Source organism: Myodes glareolus, chromosome 2 (assembly GCF_982192425.1).
Source record: "Myodes glareolus chromosome 2, mMyoGla1.1, whole genome shotgun sequence".
NCBI lineage: Eukaryota > Metazoa > Chordata > Mammalia > Rodentia > Cricetidae > Myodes > Myodes glareolus.
In genome coordinates, this window is record NC_142027.1 from 8,662,046 (window position 1) to 8,678,026 (window position 15,981).

The 15,981-nt window shown below is 48.3% G+C and overlaps 1 protein-coding gene across 2 annotated transcripts in view; it reads right to left on the bottom strand.

The window, feature by feature from the left end:
• Positions 1 to 7,549: 7,549 nt before the first annotated feature.
• Positions 7,550 to 15,981, bottom strand: part of Mrps6 (mitochondrial ribosomal protein S6) — a 52,151-nt gene continuing 43,719 nt past the window's right edge. For both annotated transcript variants that reach the window (XM_048422723.3, XM_085685785.2), the window contains exon 3: positions 7,550 to 8,048. In XM_048422723.3, coding sequence (XP_048278680.2) covers positions 7,856 to 8,048 — 193 coding nt within the window. In that variant the 3' untranslated portion in view covers positions 7,550 to 7,855. The remainder of the gene's footprint in view (positions 8,049 to 15,981) is intronic.

Consider the following 15,981-nt stretch of genomic DNA (forward strand, 5'->3'; position numbering starts at 1 on the left):
TGGACGGCATTTCCTCTGTGCAGCCTCCTATGTGGACTAACAGCCCCATCCACCCATGCGGGTCATCTCCGTCTCCTGGTTCTCCACCAGCGTCGGGCCGTTCCTTCTCACGCTGTACTCTGGAAATAGCACAACTGATCACTCTCTTCATCTAAACTGCTTTACTTGCTCAGAAATGTTTAAGCCATAATTTCTGTTAGACTAAATAATCCAAACTGCCATCGCCTTAATTTTATTATCATTTCTGCTTTGCTGAGAACCTCCTGGGACTCCATTAAGGCCAGAAAGAGCATAATAAGGGCCCGGGAAAGATGACCTCACAAGCAGACCTACTATCTTTCTAACCACATCAACACTCTCTAAATCAAAGCTGGCACTGTTCATGGGTTTGCAACTCAGGGTAGTTTGCTGGTCTGGCCCTCATTGTCTTCACTGTTACCAAACATTTCCCTAAAGGGACATTCAGCATGTGGTCATCATTTTTACAGTCAGAAACTGTTAACAAAAGAAGAAAAAAAAATCCAGCATCATCTTCCTCAGAAACAGTGTTCGTGGACAGCAGCACTCAGCATTTTGAACTTCTGATTTTATTTCTTAAAGATCTTTGATTCTTGATGATTTATTTGTATAAGTCCCCACTTTACAAACACATGAAGCCTGAATGGACAACCAGCATCCCAAACTCCCTTGCTCAGAGAAACCTTACCTTCAAGAGTTTGACAGTCACCACTGCCATGAACAAATTCACCACCACAACGGTCCTCAAAACCAGCCCTTGAAGCAGTTCAGGCAGGTTTGAGAGATGAAACACAATGGCCCCTCCCATCCTGCAGGTGCCTGCCAAGCCAGGCCAGCTTAGGCAGTGAAGAACAATAACCACAGTGGCAGACCCTCCTGGGTGTACGAAGGTCCTTTGCTCCAGTGGGCCCAGGACATTGATTGCTACAAGGCTCTAGCCGTGGTCTTCGCAAAGGAAGTGAGAGTGGAGGTGGCCAGTGGTTAAATTCTGGCTGTTTTGGAAGGTGAGACAACAGGTTTTAGTCAAAGAGGTAGATGGTGGATGTGAAGGAAACACGAAATCCAGGATGACCTCTAAGACTTCAGCTAGAGACCGTGGGAGGCAGGACACCTCCTGGAAAAGTGGACAGGGGAGTTCAGGATGCCTGGTAGGATTTAAAGGGATTATGCATGTAGAGTGTTGGAGAGGTCATGGGGAGCCCAGAGAGAACCCCGAGTAGGATGGGATGGAGTTTAACACCATAGTTTTTTCAAAGCGGGGCTGGGTGGAATCCTAAGAGTGAGGAGAGACAGAAGGAGCCTAGGGCGCCCCAACACAAAGAGGAAGAAAGCAGGTCAAATCAGCTAAGAAGCCCACGAGGGATCCCAGGGCCAGCAAGCAACTTATCAGAAAGAAGAGGGTAAATCATACACCTGTGGAATTCTGTCCATGCTTCCCACACCCTTACCCCACCCACCACACCAGATCCAAGTCCCCGACGGATAACCCTCAGCAAAGTAGGCAGGGACAGACTCCAAAGGGCTCCCATTGCCCACATGAGGACATGAAGTTGGGAGACGGTAAGAAACTGCTATGGTCAAGTGGAGGGTGGGTGGAGCAGGTCTCCAAGCGGAAGTTCTACGCTCATTTCATTGCTTTCAAACTGACCAAGCATCCTAGAAAATTGTCATGGAAACCTGAGCCCTTCTCCTCCCCGGTGCAGAAGACAGGACAGCATCTGAGCAGCCTCCACAGATGTAGCAAAGCTTTCGGTTAGTCTCCTAGCACCAAGGGCCGGAACCCACACCACACAAAGAAGGAATGTCTTGTCCTTCTCAAATGTTCCCACACAGGCTTTAAGGGACACTCTGTTTGGCTGGGGGTCACTGAGCAAGCATTTCTACTTTCTGGTAGGTTCCACTACCTCTTATGAATGCCAGACAATCTCATCTCAGCCTTCATTCATACCCCTGGGGACTGTAAACTGCCCAGCCTCTTCTCCAGTGACAGCCCTTGGCTCTGACACTATCAGGCCCATCTGTCATACCACATTCACCTGCTCTGGGAGCTCCCAAAACGCATGACGACATTACTGCCTCTCATCTCCCTCATCAGTGCTCCACCCATGCCGGTTGTCCCTGTGCCAATGAGATGCCAGCTCTGTTAGCACACTTCCTGGGCCCACCCCACCATTTACACAGTGCTCGGTTTGCACCCCAATTGTTGTTTTTATTATGGCCTGTGACTTACAGAGCTGTCTCCACTTCTTCCCCTACCTGTGGGTACCTGGAGGTTGGCGGCACTGCCCAGTGCATTTCTGTATCCTGCGCAGTGCTGTGCACACGATAAATACACTCCTGGGGCAGTGTGCAGAGAAGAGAGCTTGGTGGGAACTTAGAGCGTGTGAAGAAGCATGCAAAAAGGAGGCCTGGGCTCCAGGAAGGCCATCTGTTCTCCTTTGAAGACCTGCAATGAAAAATGCTCTCAAGGAGGCTCAGCTCCACTCCCACAGTGAGGGTGACTGAGGCCTGAGTCTGGCTGTGGGACAGGAAGGGCCCAGGAGACGAGGTCACCCATACAGGAGACTGGGCTGCAGGCCAGTAGGGTCTGCTTCCTGAAGAGTGTACCAAGCCAAAAAATGACCTTGGGAACCAGGCAGGCAGGCTCCCAACTTAACTCCTCCCCTGCGGCTTTAGATGAGGGTATTTTCTCTGAATCTCATGTCTTATAGGCAGCGCTGGAAGACCGGCTACATTGCTATGAAGAGGGTAAAAGCACAACACGCATACTGAGCTCCAGCTGGCCACACGAACCTCAAGAGGGCAGGACCAACACCTAACTCCTAAGTCAGCTAGATCCAGAGGCAGGGAAACACAGCGTAGGGTTTTAAATACTTGCATCTCTATCAACTTGGACCTTCTCCATGACTGAGAATGATTGGTCCACGGTCTGTGATGCTCCATGACTGAGGGCTTTCTGGAACAGCTGTCAACCTGCAGATGTGTTGAGGATGTCTTCCCAAGGGCTTACCTCAAAAGCTTCCTGGTCCTCAGCCTCCATCTCTCTCCCACTTCTCTAGGAACACTTCCTGCCCTGGCTCTCCACAGGACTGAGCCAGTCGGTACCCATGGGCCACTGATGAAGCATCGCTATTACAAGGACTCAAGAAGATGGTGGGAGAAAGTAGAAGTGGAACTTTGGACCCTGGAAGGTTGAGAGGGTTGTGAGGAAAAGCACCACTTAGCCAGTATAGTTCTAGATCTGTTTTTCAAGGGTATCCTTTATTAAAGAGTATTATTATTATTATTAATTATTAATAATATAATATATATAATAAAATATTAATTATGTGAGATTAGGAACCTCACATCATGTGCCTCAGTGCACTCACCTCCCAGCCTTCCATGTCCACCCTCCCCCATGACCTCCCCACACACATAGAAAAAGAAAAAAACAAGTCCATTTTGTGTTGTCCATATATTCACTGAGTGTTGTAGGAGGAGGCTGCTTGTTCATTTCTCAGCTGCCCAGACCCAAAATAACCACAGAGAAACTGTATTAATGAAATCACTGCTTGGCCTATTAGCTCTAACTTCTTATTGGCTAGCTCTTACATATTAATTTAACCTACTTCTATTAATCTGTGTATCACCACATGGCTGTGGCTTACTGGCTAAAATTCCAGCGTCTGTCTCCAGCGGGGCTACATGACTTCTCTCTGACTCCGCCCTTCTTTCTCGCAGCATTCAGTTTAGTTTTCCCCACCTAGCTCTGTTCTAACCTATCATAGGCCCAAAACAGCTTCTTTATTCATTAACCAATAAAAGCAACACATATATAGAAGGACTTCCTACATCAGAGTGTGATCAAATTCCTTGAAGCTAGCCTTGAAGCTAGGGAGGATGAGTCTTCCTCCACTACATCCACACTTGAAGCCATCAATTGAGGAAAGCCATGCATTGGCCAGAACGGGGTAGAGTTAGCTCTCCCATGCTTACCCCACCACCTGTACTGCAGTGCTGTGTGCTGGCATGGGGCAGGGCCAGCTCTCCTGTGCTCAGGGACACTAACTTGGCTTTAGGTGGAAGCCCTGATCGTAGACACCCACTTGGACTTTGGTGGTGGTGACACAGGCCACAGACATCAATCCTGCCCTTGGTCATATCAAGACCATTGACCCTCTCATGTCCTTCAGTGGCTGCATGGACCATGAGCCTTGACACAGCCTCAGATGGTTACACATGCCACTCACAGCAGCATGGCTTTCTGAGGCAGCAAAGCCCGAGGACATCACCAAGGCATTGGGCAGAGGCACAGACTGCGTACATCCTCATGGATCTCAGGCTTCATCGTGGTCTGGGGCAGCAGCATGGACCATTGTCACCAACATGGCCTCTGGTGTCATCATGGATCAATGCCAATCCTTCAAGGAGTTCTAATCCAGAACACGAACCTTCCCCCATCTCGGGCCTCTGTTGTTGCCGATAACTGAGATAAAATGGTCCCAGACTAGCTCAGAATGGGGTATAATAAAGGGTTCTTTATTTAGGGGTAGACTCACAGATCTATAGTCCTCTGCATGAGCAGGGAACAGGAACCGAATCCAGCTGGAGAGAGGGAAGGAGGGAGTGAGAGAGGGAGAGAGAGCAAGTACACATTTCTAGTACCCAAGACCACACCCAAACTGGACCAACCAAAGGCCATTGGCTGAAGGAGTTCCCTCAGCACAGAGCCAGGGGGATCCCCAGGCCAGGCAGCAGGTTCAGGGGCCGAGTATGTGTGCATCATCCTGCCGACTCTCCTGGACAATGGCAGCATGCAGACCTCAGCCCTCTCCACCACCTGTCACCGCCATCACGTCTCCAGTTCTGCCTTTCTCCCTAGCACACACTGTTCTGTTTTTGTATCTTTCCCACCTCTCCATTATATATTTGCTCATTGTGGTGGCGCCCACTTGGATGGTTTCTGCCTGCCCTGGGCAGTTGGATTAAGGCAAGAGTATGTTAAGATGACCCTGTTGAAGGTAGACCAGACAGTCAAGATTACAAACCTAAGATGCCCTTTAGAAGGATATGATTTCACAAGGGAAGGGAGCTTTGGTCCTAAGGCCCAAGCTCTCAGGCTTCTGTAGCTCAGGTCCCTATCTCTTCAAGTTTAATTAGAATTTCTGTCTCACTCGGTCCTACAGCCATTCAGTTCCAAAGAAACACACAGAGGCTTATATAAACCATAAACAATTTGATCTATTAGTTAAGATTTATTATTAACCAGCCCTTACAACTTAAAGCAACCCATAATTCTTGTTTATTTTTAGCCACGTGGCTTGGTAACTTTTCTCAGTGAGGCATTCTCACCTTGCACCCTCTGCTTCTGAATGATGACTGTGTCTCTGCCTTTCCTCTTCCCAGAATTCACCTATACTTCCTGCCTGGCTACTGGCCAATCAGCATTGTATTAAACTAATATGAGCGATAAGTCTTTACAGTATACATTTTCCCACAACAAGTTTATTTCTCAGAATTCTCCAGACTTCCAGATCTAGCCCCTTCGTGTCTTCTCACGCTCGCTTCCCTTTGCTCCTCTGTTCTCCCACTACAGGAACCCTTACTTTCAGGCCCCCCTTTCTCACACCCTCTGTGGCTGCCATTGGTGGAACTTTCCTATTTGGTGCATTCTGTATCCTAACCCGCTAATTATCAGCTCCCTTGCTTGTCACTACGCTCCAGCTTTTCCTGCACCCCCATTCACTAAAGAAGCAGAGAACTACAACAGCTCCTCATATTGCCACCAGCCAGGAAGACTGCACACTTACCTCTGACAGAAATCACTGGCATGTGCTCAAATCCCAGGCATGCATGGGCAGAAGCTGCAACAAGCTGCTGAGGTCCACTGGACAGCACCACTCAGGACAGAGGGACGGTGACCTCACTAACGCACTGCACAGCTGCCCTACTTAGCCATCTCCTCCCTAACACCCAAACTGTGCCCAGGGCTTTGGGCACTACGAGAACAGCGGGTAAGCCCTCGGCAACAACTTCCCCCAGACACGGTTAACTGCAGAGGCAATGTCAATATCAACACTGCAAGCAGACAAGAACCCAGGAATGTCCGAGTCCCCAGCTTGAGATTCCAGCTGTCAGGCGGTAACTGGGTCTAAGGTTAAGTCTATGTCAAGCCTCTTCAGTCAAAAGCGTGGGTAACAATGCTCCCTCAAAGGGCTGGAAAGGTTGAGTTAGTGGACAACACATGCACATGGCATGCAACATGGATGTCGTCAGTTGAGGAAGACAGTGACTCCCGAGGACAAGCACATGGAATGGAAGCTGTCTCACAGATGAGCGTGGACTCTTGTGAGGCGGCCAACAACTAGCAGTTATGGGAAATTCCTAACGAACAGGAAGTAGCCTATTTTCCCCAGATAATCTCTGCCCATTTCTACTCTAACTCCTTTATTTCTAGTCTCAAATTTTGAACCTCTTAACCGATCTACTGGGGTTTTTTGTTTTGTTTTTGGTTTTTTGGGTTTTTTTTTGGTTTGGTTTGGTTTTTCAAGACAGGGTTTCTCTATGTAACAGCCCTGGCTGTCCTGGAACTCACTCTGAAGATCAAGCTGGCCTAGAACTCAAAGATCTGCCTGCCTGTGTCTTCTGAGTGCTGAGATTAAAGGCACACGCCACCATGGTTTGGCCTATTGTTTTTTATTAAATTAAAATATGTGTAAAGATTTATTCATTAATTATGTATAGGGTTCTGTCTGAATGTATACCTGCACGACAGAAGAGGGCACCATTTCTCATTACAGATGGTTGTGAGCCACCATGTGGGGGCTGGGAATTGAATCTAGCTCCTCTGGAGGAACAGCCAATGCTCTTAACCTCAGAGCCGTCTCTCTGGCCCTGATCTGTTGTTCCTCAGGAGAAAGCCGTCTAACTTTCGCTTGGAAGGAGCTGAAGCAGCAGCTATCTGGGCTCTCAGGTCGGGAGAGGTGACAAACTAACGGACAGTGCAGAGATAGGCAGCTTGGCGGAGGAGCCCTGGTAGGCGCGACAGCGGCACTGTGGGTCTCAAGGTGTCCCTCCTCCTCCTCTCCCTGTTGAAAGACAACCTGATGCTACAAATCAACAGTGGCAGCAACCCAGGTGATGGGCACTTCCTGCTTCCTGCCAACAGCAGCTGTCACCTGCAGTGACAGCAGAGCCTAAGCAGGGACCATCTGAGAACCACCAGCTCCAGGGGGGCCAAGATGAGATCCTAGAGACCATTATTCCAGGGAAAAGTCTGTGTGCCTAATGGACACCATCCCTCTGCCTTTTTCAAAAGGGCCTTCTAGGGCCGAGGGATGACAGGAAGCAACACTGAGGCCCAGCTGCTCCCAAACACTTGTCCCTCCTCCGACCAGTGCTATGTGGACAGAGGAAAAGCACTAACTCTGCGGACTGTCTGGTATCCCAACTTCAGAGTGCTCCTAACACCATGGGCCATCACAGCACAACGGGAACTGCCAGCTTTGGGGGTGCACTTTGCTGGGGCAGGGGACAGACAATACACAAGTCAGATTGGTAGTCACGTTTATTACTCTGCGCTCTGTTTTCCATATAGTTTTGCAAGACAACCAAGTGTGAAGGACAATTGATTTGCTCTCCCAAACGCTGCAGCGGTAAGGTGAAGCCCTCACTGGCAACCAGTGCTGACAAAACCGAGATTGGTCTATTGGCGCCAGAGATGACAGGGCAGGACTCAGTCAGCAGTTCCTGCCTCCTGCAGCAGAAGGATCATGGGCTAGAGCGTCCTAGAAAGTAAGCGATCAGCAGCCACGGAGTACTTGGGATTAGGTATGCAGCCGAGATCTGGAACATCTTACTTCTTTCTCCTCTTGGTTGAATACAATTTCTCTTCCAGTGGGACTGGGACTATGCCGCTGCACTCTTTTACTTCCTGGGTCAGAGGGTGTTTCACAACATTTGGTCTCACCACATCAATGTCTCGAATCAAGTGATCCAATATGCCATCCACAGCACTGGTTGGGGCATAAAAATCCACCAGAAAATACCTGCAACAAGACAGAAATGGGTGAGTTCCTGTATCAGAACTGTCACATCCCTGCTGCTTTGGTCAGACAGAGCTCACTGCTCAAATACTAACCATGTGCACTGAACAGCAGTGGGCATACCCAGTCTCCTTTCAGACTGGACTCATCATTAAGTCCTGTGGAAGCAATCCTAAACCACCTTTACGGCAGCAAAAAGGCATTGTGACATCAGCCACAGCAGGGAATAATACAATAATTGTGGAATTATATACTCAGAATTTTCTAACCTATCAACAAGAATGGAATTCTAAATCATCTGATTATTTTAATGAAAACATTAGGAAGTCTTCTAGTTTTCCAAAGGACTTTACTAGTGACTTCATCCCTAAGAGGAACAAACGTCAGTCAGACATTAGTCAGTCAGCTGTGTCCCACAGGAAGGAGATAGACCTACCCAGAACTGCTCTGTAGGAACAAGATCTAACAAGGAACACAGTGCAGATGCCATAGCCCTTCAGTAAGACAATGGATATAACATTAATTATTCATGTCAGACTGATGCTAAATGCCATTAGAGATAGCTATGGTCCAAAATTCTATTAGAACCTGACAGACAATGTCACAAAGGACTGTCCCCAGCGCACCGTTGTGAGTGGCTACACTCACAAGTAGCCAGATGTAGTGGTGCACACCTGTAAGACCAGCATTCGAGATGCAAAGGCAGGGGGATCGCTTAAAGTTCAAAGTCAGCGGCTCTTTAGAGTGAATTTAGGCCAGTTAGGGAGCTCAAAGCCTGCAAAGGGCAAGGGCAGGGTTGAAGCTGCCTCTGCACCGTGTGATTCAGATGACATGGCTTGGGACTGTCGGCAGTGCTCTGAAGATCTGGCAATGTTCTAGCCGCGTGAGATATCTCTCTCTAGCCATGCCTTCTCCGAACTCATGAAGCACAATCTGATCTGAGGTTCTGTCCTCAATGTTCCTCTTGCCCAAATTCCACAGGGCTCCACCCACTTCTCAGGTCTGTCCAAATGTCTTCCTGGAGGCCCTCTGACTACCTCCTACAGAGCAGCCTCACCCCACGCCTTCACTGTCTCCCTCACTGCCTTGCTCTACCTCCTTTGATCAAGCTGTACCACTGCTAGCATGGGAGAGATCTGTTTACTGTCCACCCGGGGAAGGAAGTGTGTTCCACCAGCCAGCCCTTGAGTGCAAGGCAGGAAGGTGCTGCCTAGGTAAATGAGTCTTGGGGCAGCACAGAGATGAATAGAAATGGATTAATTTTACTTTTAAAAAAAAGTTAGCTAGAAACAAGTCTAAGCTAGGGCTCAGCATTCACAACAATAAGTCTCAAGTCATGATTTGGGCTGGCGGTTCAAGAAAGACTGATACAAGCAAATATCTAGACTGATATTCCTCCCTCAACCGCCTTAAATAAACAAGGAAACTTTGTATCCAAGTGCCTTAGACAAAGTCTCCTTTTCACCTTTAGAAACTTGCCCTTGCTTTAGACTTCTTGACTGTTGTCCATGTTCGTGCATTTACTATGTCTTCTACATTCCCAGAGCAAAGCTTTCCAACTCTAAATAAAGACTATTCTTTGGAGAACCTTTCTGGTATTTAGACTGACCATGGCTAAGAATTTTTTCAATTATTTAGATATCTATTCTCTCCAGTCTGACTTACAGTTCCAACAACTCAATCACAGTATCAACAAGCAAACTTTCAAGTTCATGTGGAAACACACAGAATGTACAACAGTCAAGCAGTATTGATGAAGAATGAAGCTGAACAACAAATACCACCTATTTCAAGACTTAAGAAGCAGCAGTGATCCAGACAGCATGAACAGACAGACCCAGAGACAAGCATGTCAAAGACAAGCCAGGGGAAGAGAGTATTCTCAGCAAGCAGTGGTGACCAGCTCAGTGTTCCTAATGCTTCAAAAGTACGCTTTGCTGCACACTTGTGTGCCAGACAGGAAAACTCAAGAATGGGACAGACTGAAATCAAAATATTGAATTTCTAGAAAAAAAAAGTAAAAGAAAAGCCTTGGTGACCTTGGGATTAAGCCAAGGTTAATCAGGCAACACAAAAAAAGTACAACTTATAATTAAAAAAAAACACAATAAAACAGACCTTCAAAATTCAAAACAATTCTCAAAGTAAAAAGGCAAGCTGAAGACAGGATTTGTTAATTATATCTCAGATAATGTACCTGAACCTAGCAAAGAACTCTCAAAAATGTAATTTAAAATATAAACAAAGTAAGTTAAAACAAAAACAAACTAAGCCTCAATTTAAGAACAGCTGTAAATGAACAGATCAAAGGAAGACATGATAGAGTCAAGGAAGAACGCCATGGTGTTTGAATGCTTGGCCCACAGCGAGCGGCACTGTGAGGTGCGGCCTTGTTGGAGGAAGTGTGGGCATCACTGTGGAGCCAGGTTTGAGGTCTCACACGCTCAAGCTACTATGACACACAGTCTCCTTCTGCTGTCTGCGGATCAAGGTGTAGAACTCTCAGTTCCTTCTCCAGCACCATGTCCCCCGCCATGACAAGAGTAAACTAAACCTCTCAAGCTGTGAGCCAGCCCAGTTAAATGCCTTCCTTTCTAAGAGTTGCTGTGATCATGGTGTCTCTTCACAGCAACAAAACACTAAGACAGATGCTTACAGTCAGCAATAAGATACAAACGAGAACCAGAGAAAATGACTGTACAAGTTACTTTCAGTTGCTGAATAAAACACCACGGCTAACGGCAACTTAAGGAAGGGTCTGTTTTGGTTTAAAGCTCCCGAGGGCTATAATGGCAGAAACGCACACACGCAAGCATGGTGGTCCCAACAGGAAGCCGGGAGAGCACTTCTGAACTGCACAGAAGCACAGAGTGAACTGGAAGTAGGGTGTAGCTATAAATTCTCAAAGTCCACCCACAGACAAGGGCTTCCTCCAGCACTTCCTAAAGGGTCCATACATTTCCAAACAGCAGCACCAATAGAAACTCAGTGTTTAAATACGGGCGCCTATAGGGGACATTTCACATTTAAACCACCACACCAATGGAATGGTTCCTTGGGGCAGTGACTTGTCTATTTATTCACTAGATAAATAATCACTTGTGATGACTATAGGAACTAAACACCAACCTTCCAAGGCTTAATTTCACTTATCTGTGCTCCATACACACACGCACACACACACACAAACACACACACAAAAAAAAAAAAAAACCTCAAGGGTTTCAACCACCCAATGTATGAATTGCTCATTTGTTCAACACTAAATCATGATTACTTACCCTTCGCAAGCCAGGAAGCAGAGCCTAAAATGTTAAGTGGAGTGACCTCAAACCACCCCCTCTATGCTAAGCACCAGCTTCTTTTCCTGGCTCATCCATTTCATTTGGCCACTGGGTGGCAGGTGGGATGCTTTAATCCAACACACGCCCCAGCACTTCTTTCTTTCCAGTGTCCATTACTCTCTTACTCGGTATTAATCAAAATGTCCTTCCAAACTACCATGAGCATCCCTGCCTTTGTCCGTACACAGCCCTAAACTGGCAGGTGACAGGGAGGGATGCGCACCGTGCCCTGGCTGTTGCAGGTCCTGTGACACATCAGTACTAGGGTGTGCCCTATGATGCCCAGGCCTTCCCCCAGTAAGATCTAAGCTCCACCCTTCCTACACACCAGCCCGAGACCACCTCAGCTCTACCTACAGTGCTGTCGACAGCAAGCACTGCTCTCTTCTACGTTCAACTGCCGCACATCTGTAGGCAGAAAGGTCTACATATTCTAAGAGTATGTTTACAGGCGCCAAGAGTCAACTCAAACCTCTTCCACTCAATGGTACACTTCATGGGCCTCCTATTCATTGCTTACCAAACCATCCTTACATGCGTACCACCAGAGCCTTTAAGTATCACTTTGTGATTAATGGCAGAAAGAATCCCCAAGGATGGAAGGGAGCACAGAGCCCGGGGTACCAGATCCCTCCTGGTTCAGATCTTGAAAAGAAGGGTCTTAGGCATCTCAATCCAAAGTGTCCTCACGTCTCTTCAGCACCTTCTGAGGAAAGGATGGCGGGCAGGAGAACCCCCATGTGAGTCAGGTGAGGAAATGGAAGAAGGAGACTGAGGCTGAGCACTGGTCTGGGTCCAGCATTGTTTTCCAGACTATGGTTTTCTACACATCGCCTCCTTCCAACCTCACCGTCTAACATGAAGAAGAACAGACTCAGGAAGCTTCTATCAATATTCTCAGTTCACCCTGCTGTGTGTGGCCACAGTGAGGACTCAGACAGATCAGGTCTTCTCTAAGTGAAATCCTGGAAAGTATAGCACAGCGCCTTCAATTGGGGAAATAACAAGCAGAAAGAACGGGTCTACCTGGTCTACCAGGCCACAGTGGAACCTGGAAGCCAGGGCTCCAGGCTGCGGTCCCTGGACAGACCTCATTCCTCACAACATAGGACTGGCACTCTGGAGGCTTCTCAAGGATAAAGCAAAGGCATGGAGCTCTTCAGAATGGGCCAGGGCTTGGCTTCTAAGAGCCTCACTGCTACCAAACCCTGTGGCCGTTGCCCTTTAATCCACCTCCTCGAGTTTTCCAGTCCTTTGGCAACCAAACCCAAACAAGAGCTCTGGCCAAACTGCAAGTGGGTGTGTGCCCACAACCACAGCGTGCGACTGTCATTTCAGGCTTATCACTCTATGGATCTGTGCCTGGGGCTCCCCTGGCTCCCCATTATACCATGGAAATTTCCACGAAAAGGAAACACCCAACAGAGGAGGGGCAAGTAGCTCAGAGATGGGCAGATACACTGTATTCACCTCTCCTTGAAAGTTGAACCTCTTTCTTCTCCTCAGAAACCAAGCTGCCCTAAACCTAAGCTACCCGGGCATACTCAACCTGTATGCCTCAGTATCCCAGTCTATCCGCATGGCTTCACACACACAAAGAGCTGTTGCTTCCAGCCAGTACTCTTTTTCTCTTAAGAATTTTTCTAAGCAAACTTAGGTGAACATGTCTTGCAGACAAACCTCAGTCCTTTGGTCAGTTGATATTAAGAAAAAAATCACTAAGGTTTTGTGCCAGAAGAAATTCAGGCTTCTACAACTTCCATAAGACTCCCACTCTGGCCAGGCTGCAGCAATCCACACCCGCTGAGGGTCACAGACAACAGAGTACTGAGAAAGACCTCCCGGTACAGCTGTGCCACCTACACGGTGCTGGGGGATGGGCAGCTTCTGAGGCCAGCACACTGCCTGCCTCCTGACAGTCTAGGCCTAGAATGACATAAGTAAGCCCCATGCAGAGAGGGCAGCTCTGAGAAGAACCTCTCTGGGATCCGCTCCCTGCCCCGCTGCAGGCTCTACAGCTGGACACAGAGAAGGGAGATGGAGGAGGCTGGAGAAAGGCTCAGAGCCTCGGACAACGCCACAACAGGACAACTGTGTATGCTTCTTGTGTTCACCAAGGGGTTGGGCTATATTTTCCTACCTATCAGCTACAATCGCTAATTCTGTAACTTTTTGGGTCCCAAAGTTGTCACTGGCTTTATGTGTCTTGGAGTCACAAGGCACAAACAAAACCCTGAAGTTTTGGTATGTGGATTCTCTTATCTCTGTCCAGCTCACTGAAGGTAAAAGAGTTAGAACCATGACCTGTCTGCAACTACCTTGACAGGCCTCAAAAAGGACATTCTAATAAAATAATAGTAATGAAATACTCTAGTTAATTAACTTCCATTTTCTGCTTTTATTTCAATCAGTAATTGAACCACTAAGTGGACAAATCATTTTGGAAAACATCAGTGCAATAATCTAAAATCTAATTACATTACACATCTCAGCATTTTTCAGTCACATGCTGCACACACAGAAGAATACACACAGTGCACAGCAGACAGCCAGGAGGTGGGAGCATCCCTACAGCAGCCTTGAACACAGAGCCCAGCAGTGTGTGGTTATTCCTATGTATGGTTCTAATCATGGAATCTTCTCATGGACAGAGCTGACATCTGCTCTCCCAGGCATCTCCCTTCTGCAGAGCTGCACACTAACCCTGCAGAAGCGGACTTGAGTTCACTGCTGCTGAGCAGGGAGAGGCAGGGCCAAGACAGATCACTTTAGTTCACTAAAGCACAGCTCACTACAGATGCGATGCTCAAGGCCGGAGAGCAGTGACCTGCTTCCGCACAAACGGTCTGAGGATGACAATGTACAACGTACCTCCCGTGAATTTAAGTCACTTTAACACCACAAAACTCTCCACAAGGACCAGGGCTCAGAGATCTGAGCAGATCCTGAGACCTGCTTTGGCAGGGCAGGCCATGCTCAATACTGGGAACAAGACTCCCAAGCTGGCTCCCTGCACAGCAGAGTTCCCCGAGGAACCCGCCTCCAGTTTCTGCCACTCCTCCAGAAGCTGAGCCTGCCCTTCAGCACTTCAAGGTCAGCAGCTGACACCCAGTTCTCACTGCCTGCTGGGGACCAGGCCCCCAGCTCCACTGCTAGAGGTGCTGGGGAAAAACTGTTTCCTGGAAGTGCTCTTAGCTATAAAGGCTGCATTCTTTCTGATTCCACAAAAGGAGCTTGCTCAGACTGGAGTTCTTTGTCACAGTCCCTCTCAGGCACCCTCCCCTTCCCAAGGCAGACTGTGGAATTTTCCATTGAAGGGCTCAGTGGCTCCCAGTGGGTGCAGAGTTGGGGGGTGGGGGTGGGGGGCTCTGCAGCCCCAGAGCATCTTGAAACCTGTTAGAAGACAAGAGGCCAACTGTGTGGATGCCGGTTCCTACATTGTCATGGTTAAACCTTTCTGATCTGACTTCACAGAGGCAACGAGTTATTCACTTTCTATAGACAAACCCCATTTCCTTCATATCTGTTGGGTCTTGTGCATTTTAAGAAGCAATAATTCTACAAATCTTGGGGAAATGCCATCAAGGACATAGCATTCCTGCACCCAAACAAGCTGTGGAGTTTGGCCCCCTATACACAGAAGTGGGCCAGGACACCGGCAGGAAAACATGAACACAGATATGTTAACTAATAGGAAAACTACAGAGGAGAATCAACCGCCTCTAGAGAGGGCGCCAGGGCTGTCAGAGTAAGCAAGCTGCAGACACATTTGGGGAACAAGTTAGTAAAATTCCACTGATTCGCCACAGAGCCGGCTATGCTGATCATTCTGCTCAGCTGTAAATAGAAGAGTACTCTGCGCGCAGCTGAGAGCTTTGCCATGAGCACCACCAAACTCCTTCCACACCTAAGAGTCTTACGGACACGAGGTCAGCCCATCCCCCCACAGCTATTACATTATAGACTTGGTAGTCACAGGCCACCTGAGAGACACACACAGCTCAGCAGCAGAGGTCATCGGTGCTCCTGCTCTAAAAACCACACTCTATCCAGCCCCATCTAGTGGAAAGAGCTTCAGAGGGTGTGCAGCCCGGAGTAGGGCTGGCTGCTGTGCCTACAGCAGGACATGACCAGCCCACATGAGAAAGGGTGGATAGAGCGTCTATTCCCGCAGCTCCCTCTGCAGTGTAAGGCAGCAATGTTTCCCTCTAAAGGGACCTTCTCCACCAGACACACAGGCCTCGAGGTGAGCACAAGGAGGGGTCATCCAGAGGCCTGCAAGGGCTGCACAAATCCAGAGCAAAGACTGTCTAAGCCCAGCAGCCCCAAGGCTGTACACTAATGGTTTTCAGGCACTGCCCAGGATAACAGGTGGGAACTGAAGCCAGAGCTTCCATCTGCAAAGCTGACCCAGGAGCTCCAAGCTCCCAGCCTCCCTGACTGGGCCCAAGCAGCAGCGGGACCTTCTCAACTCTGCTCTGTTGCCAAGATCATGACCTGGTGGCCAAATGACTCAGGACATAGCTGCCTTTAGGAATGTGGAAAATGGTATACACACAAGTTACAGGTGTCTGAGCCCTTCTCCATCTCTG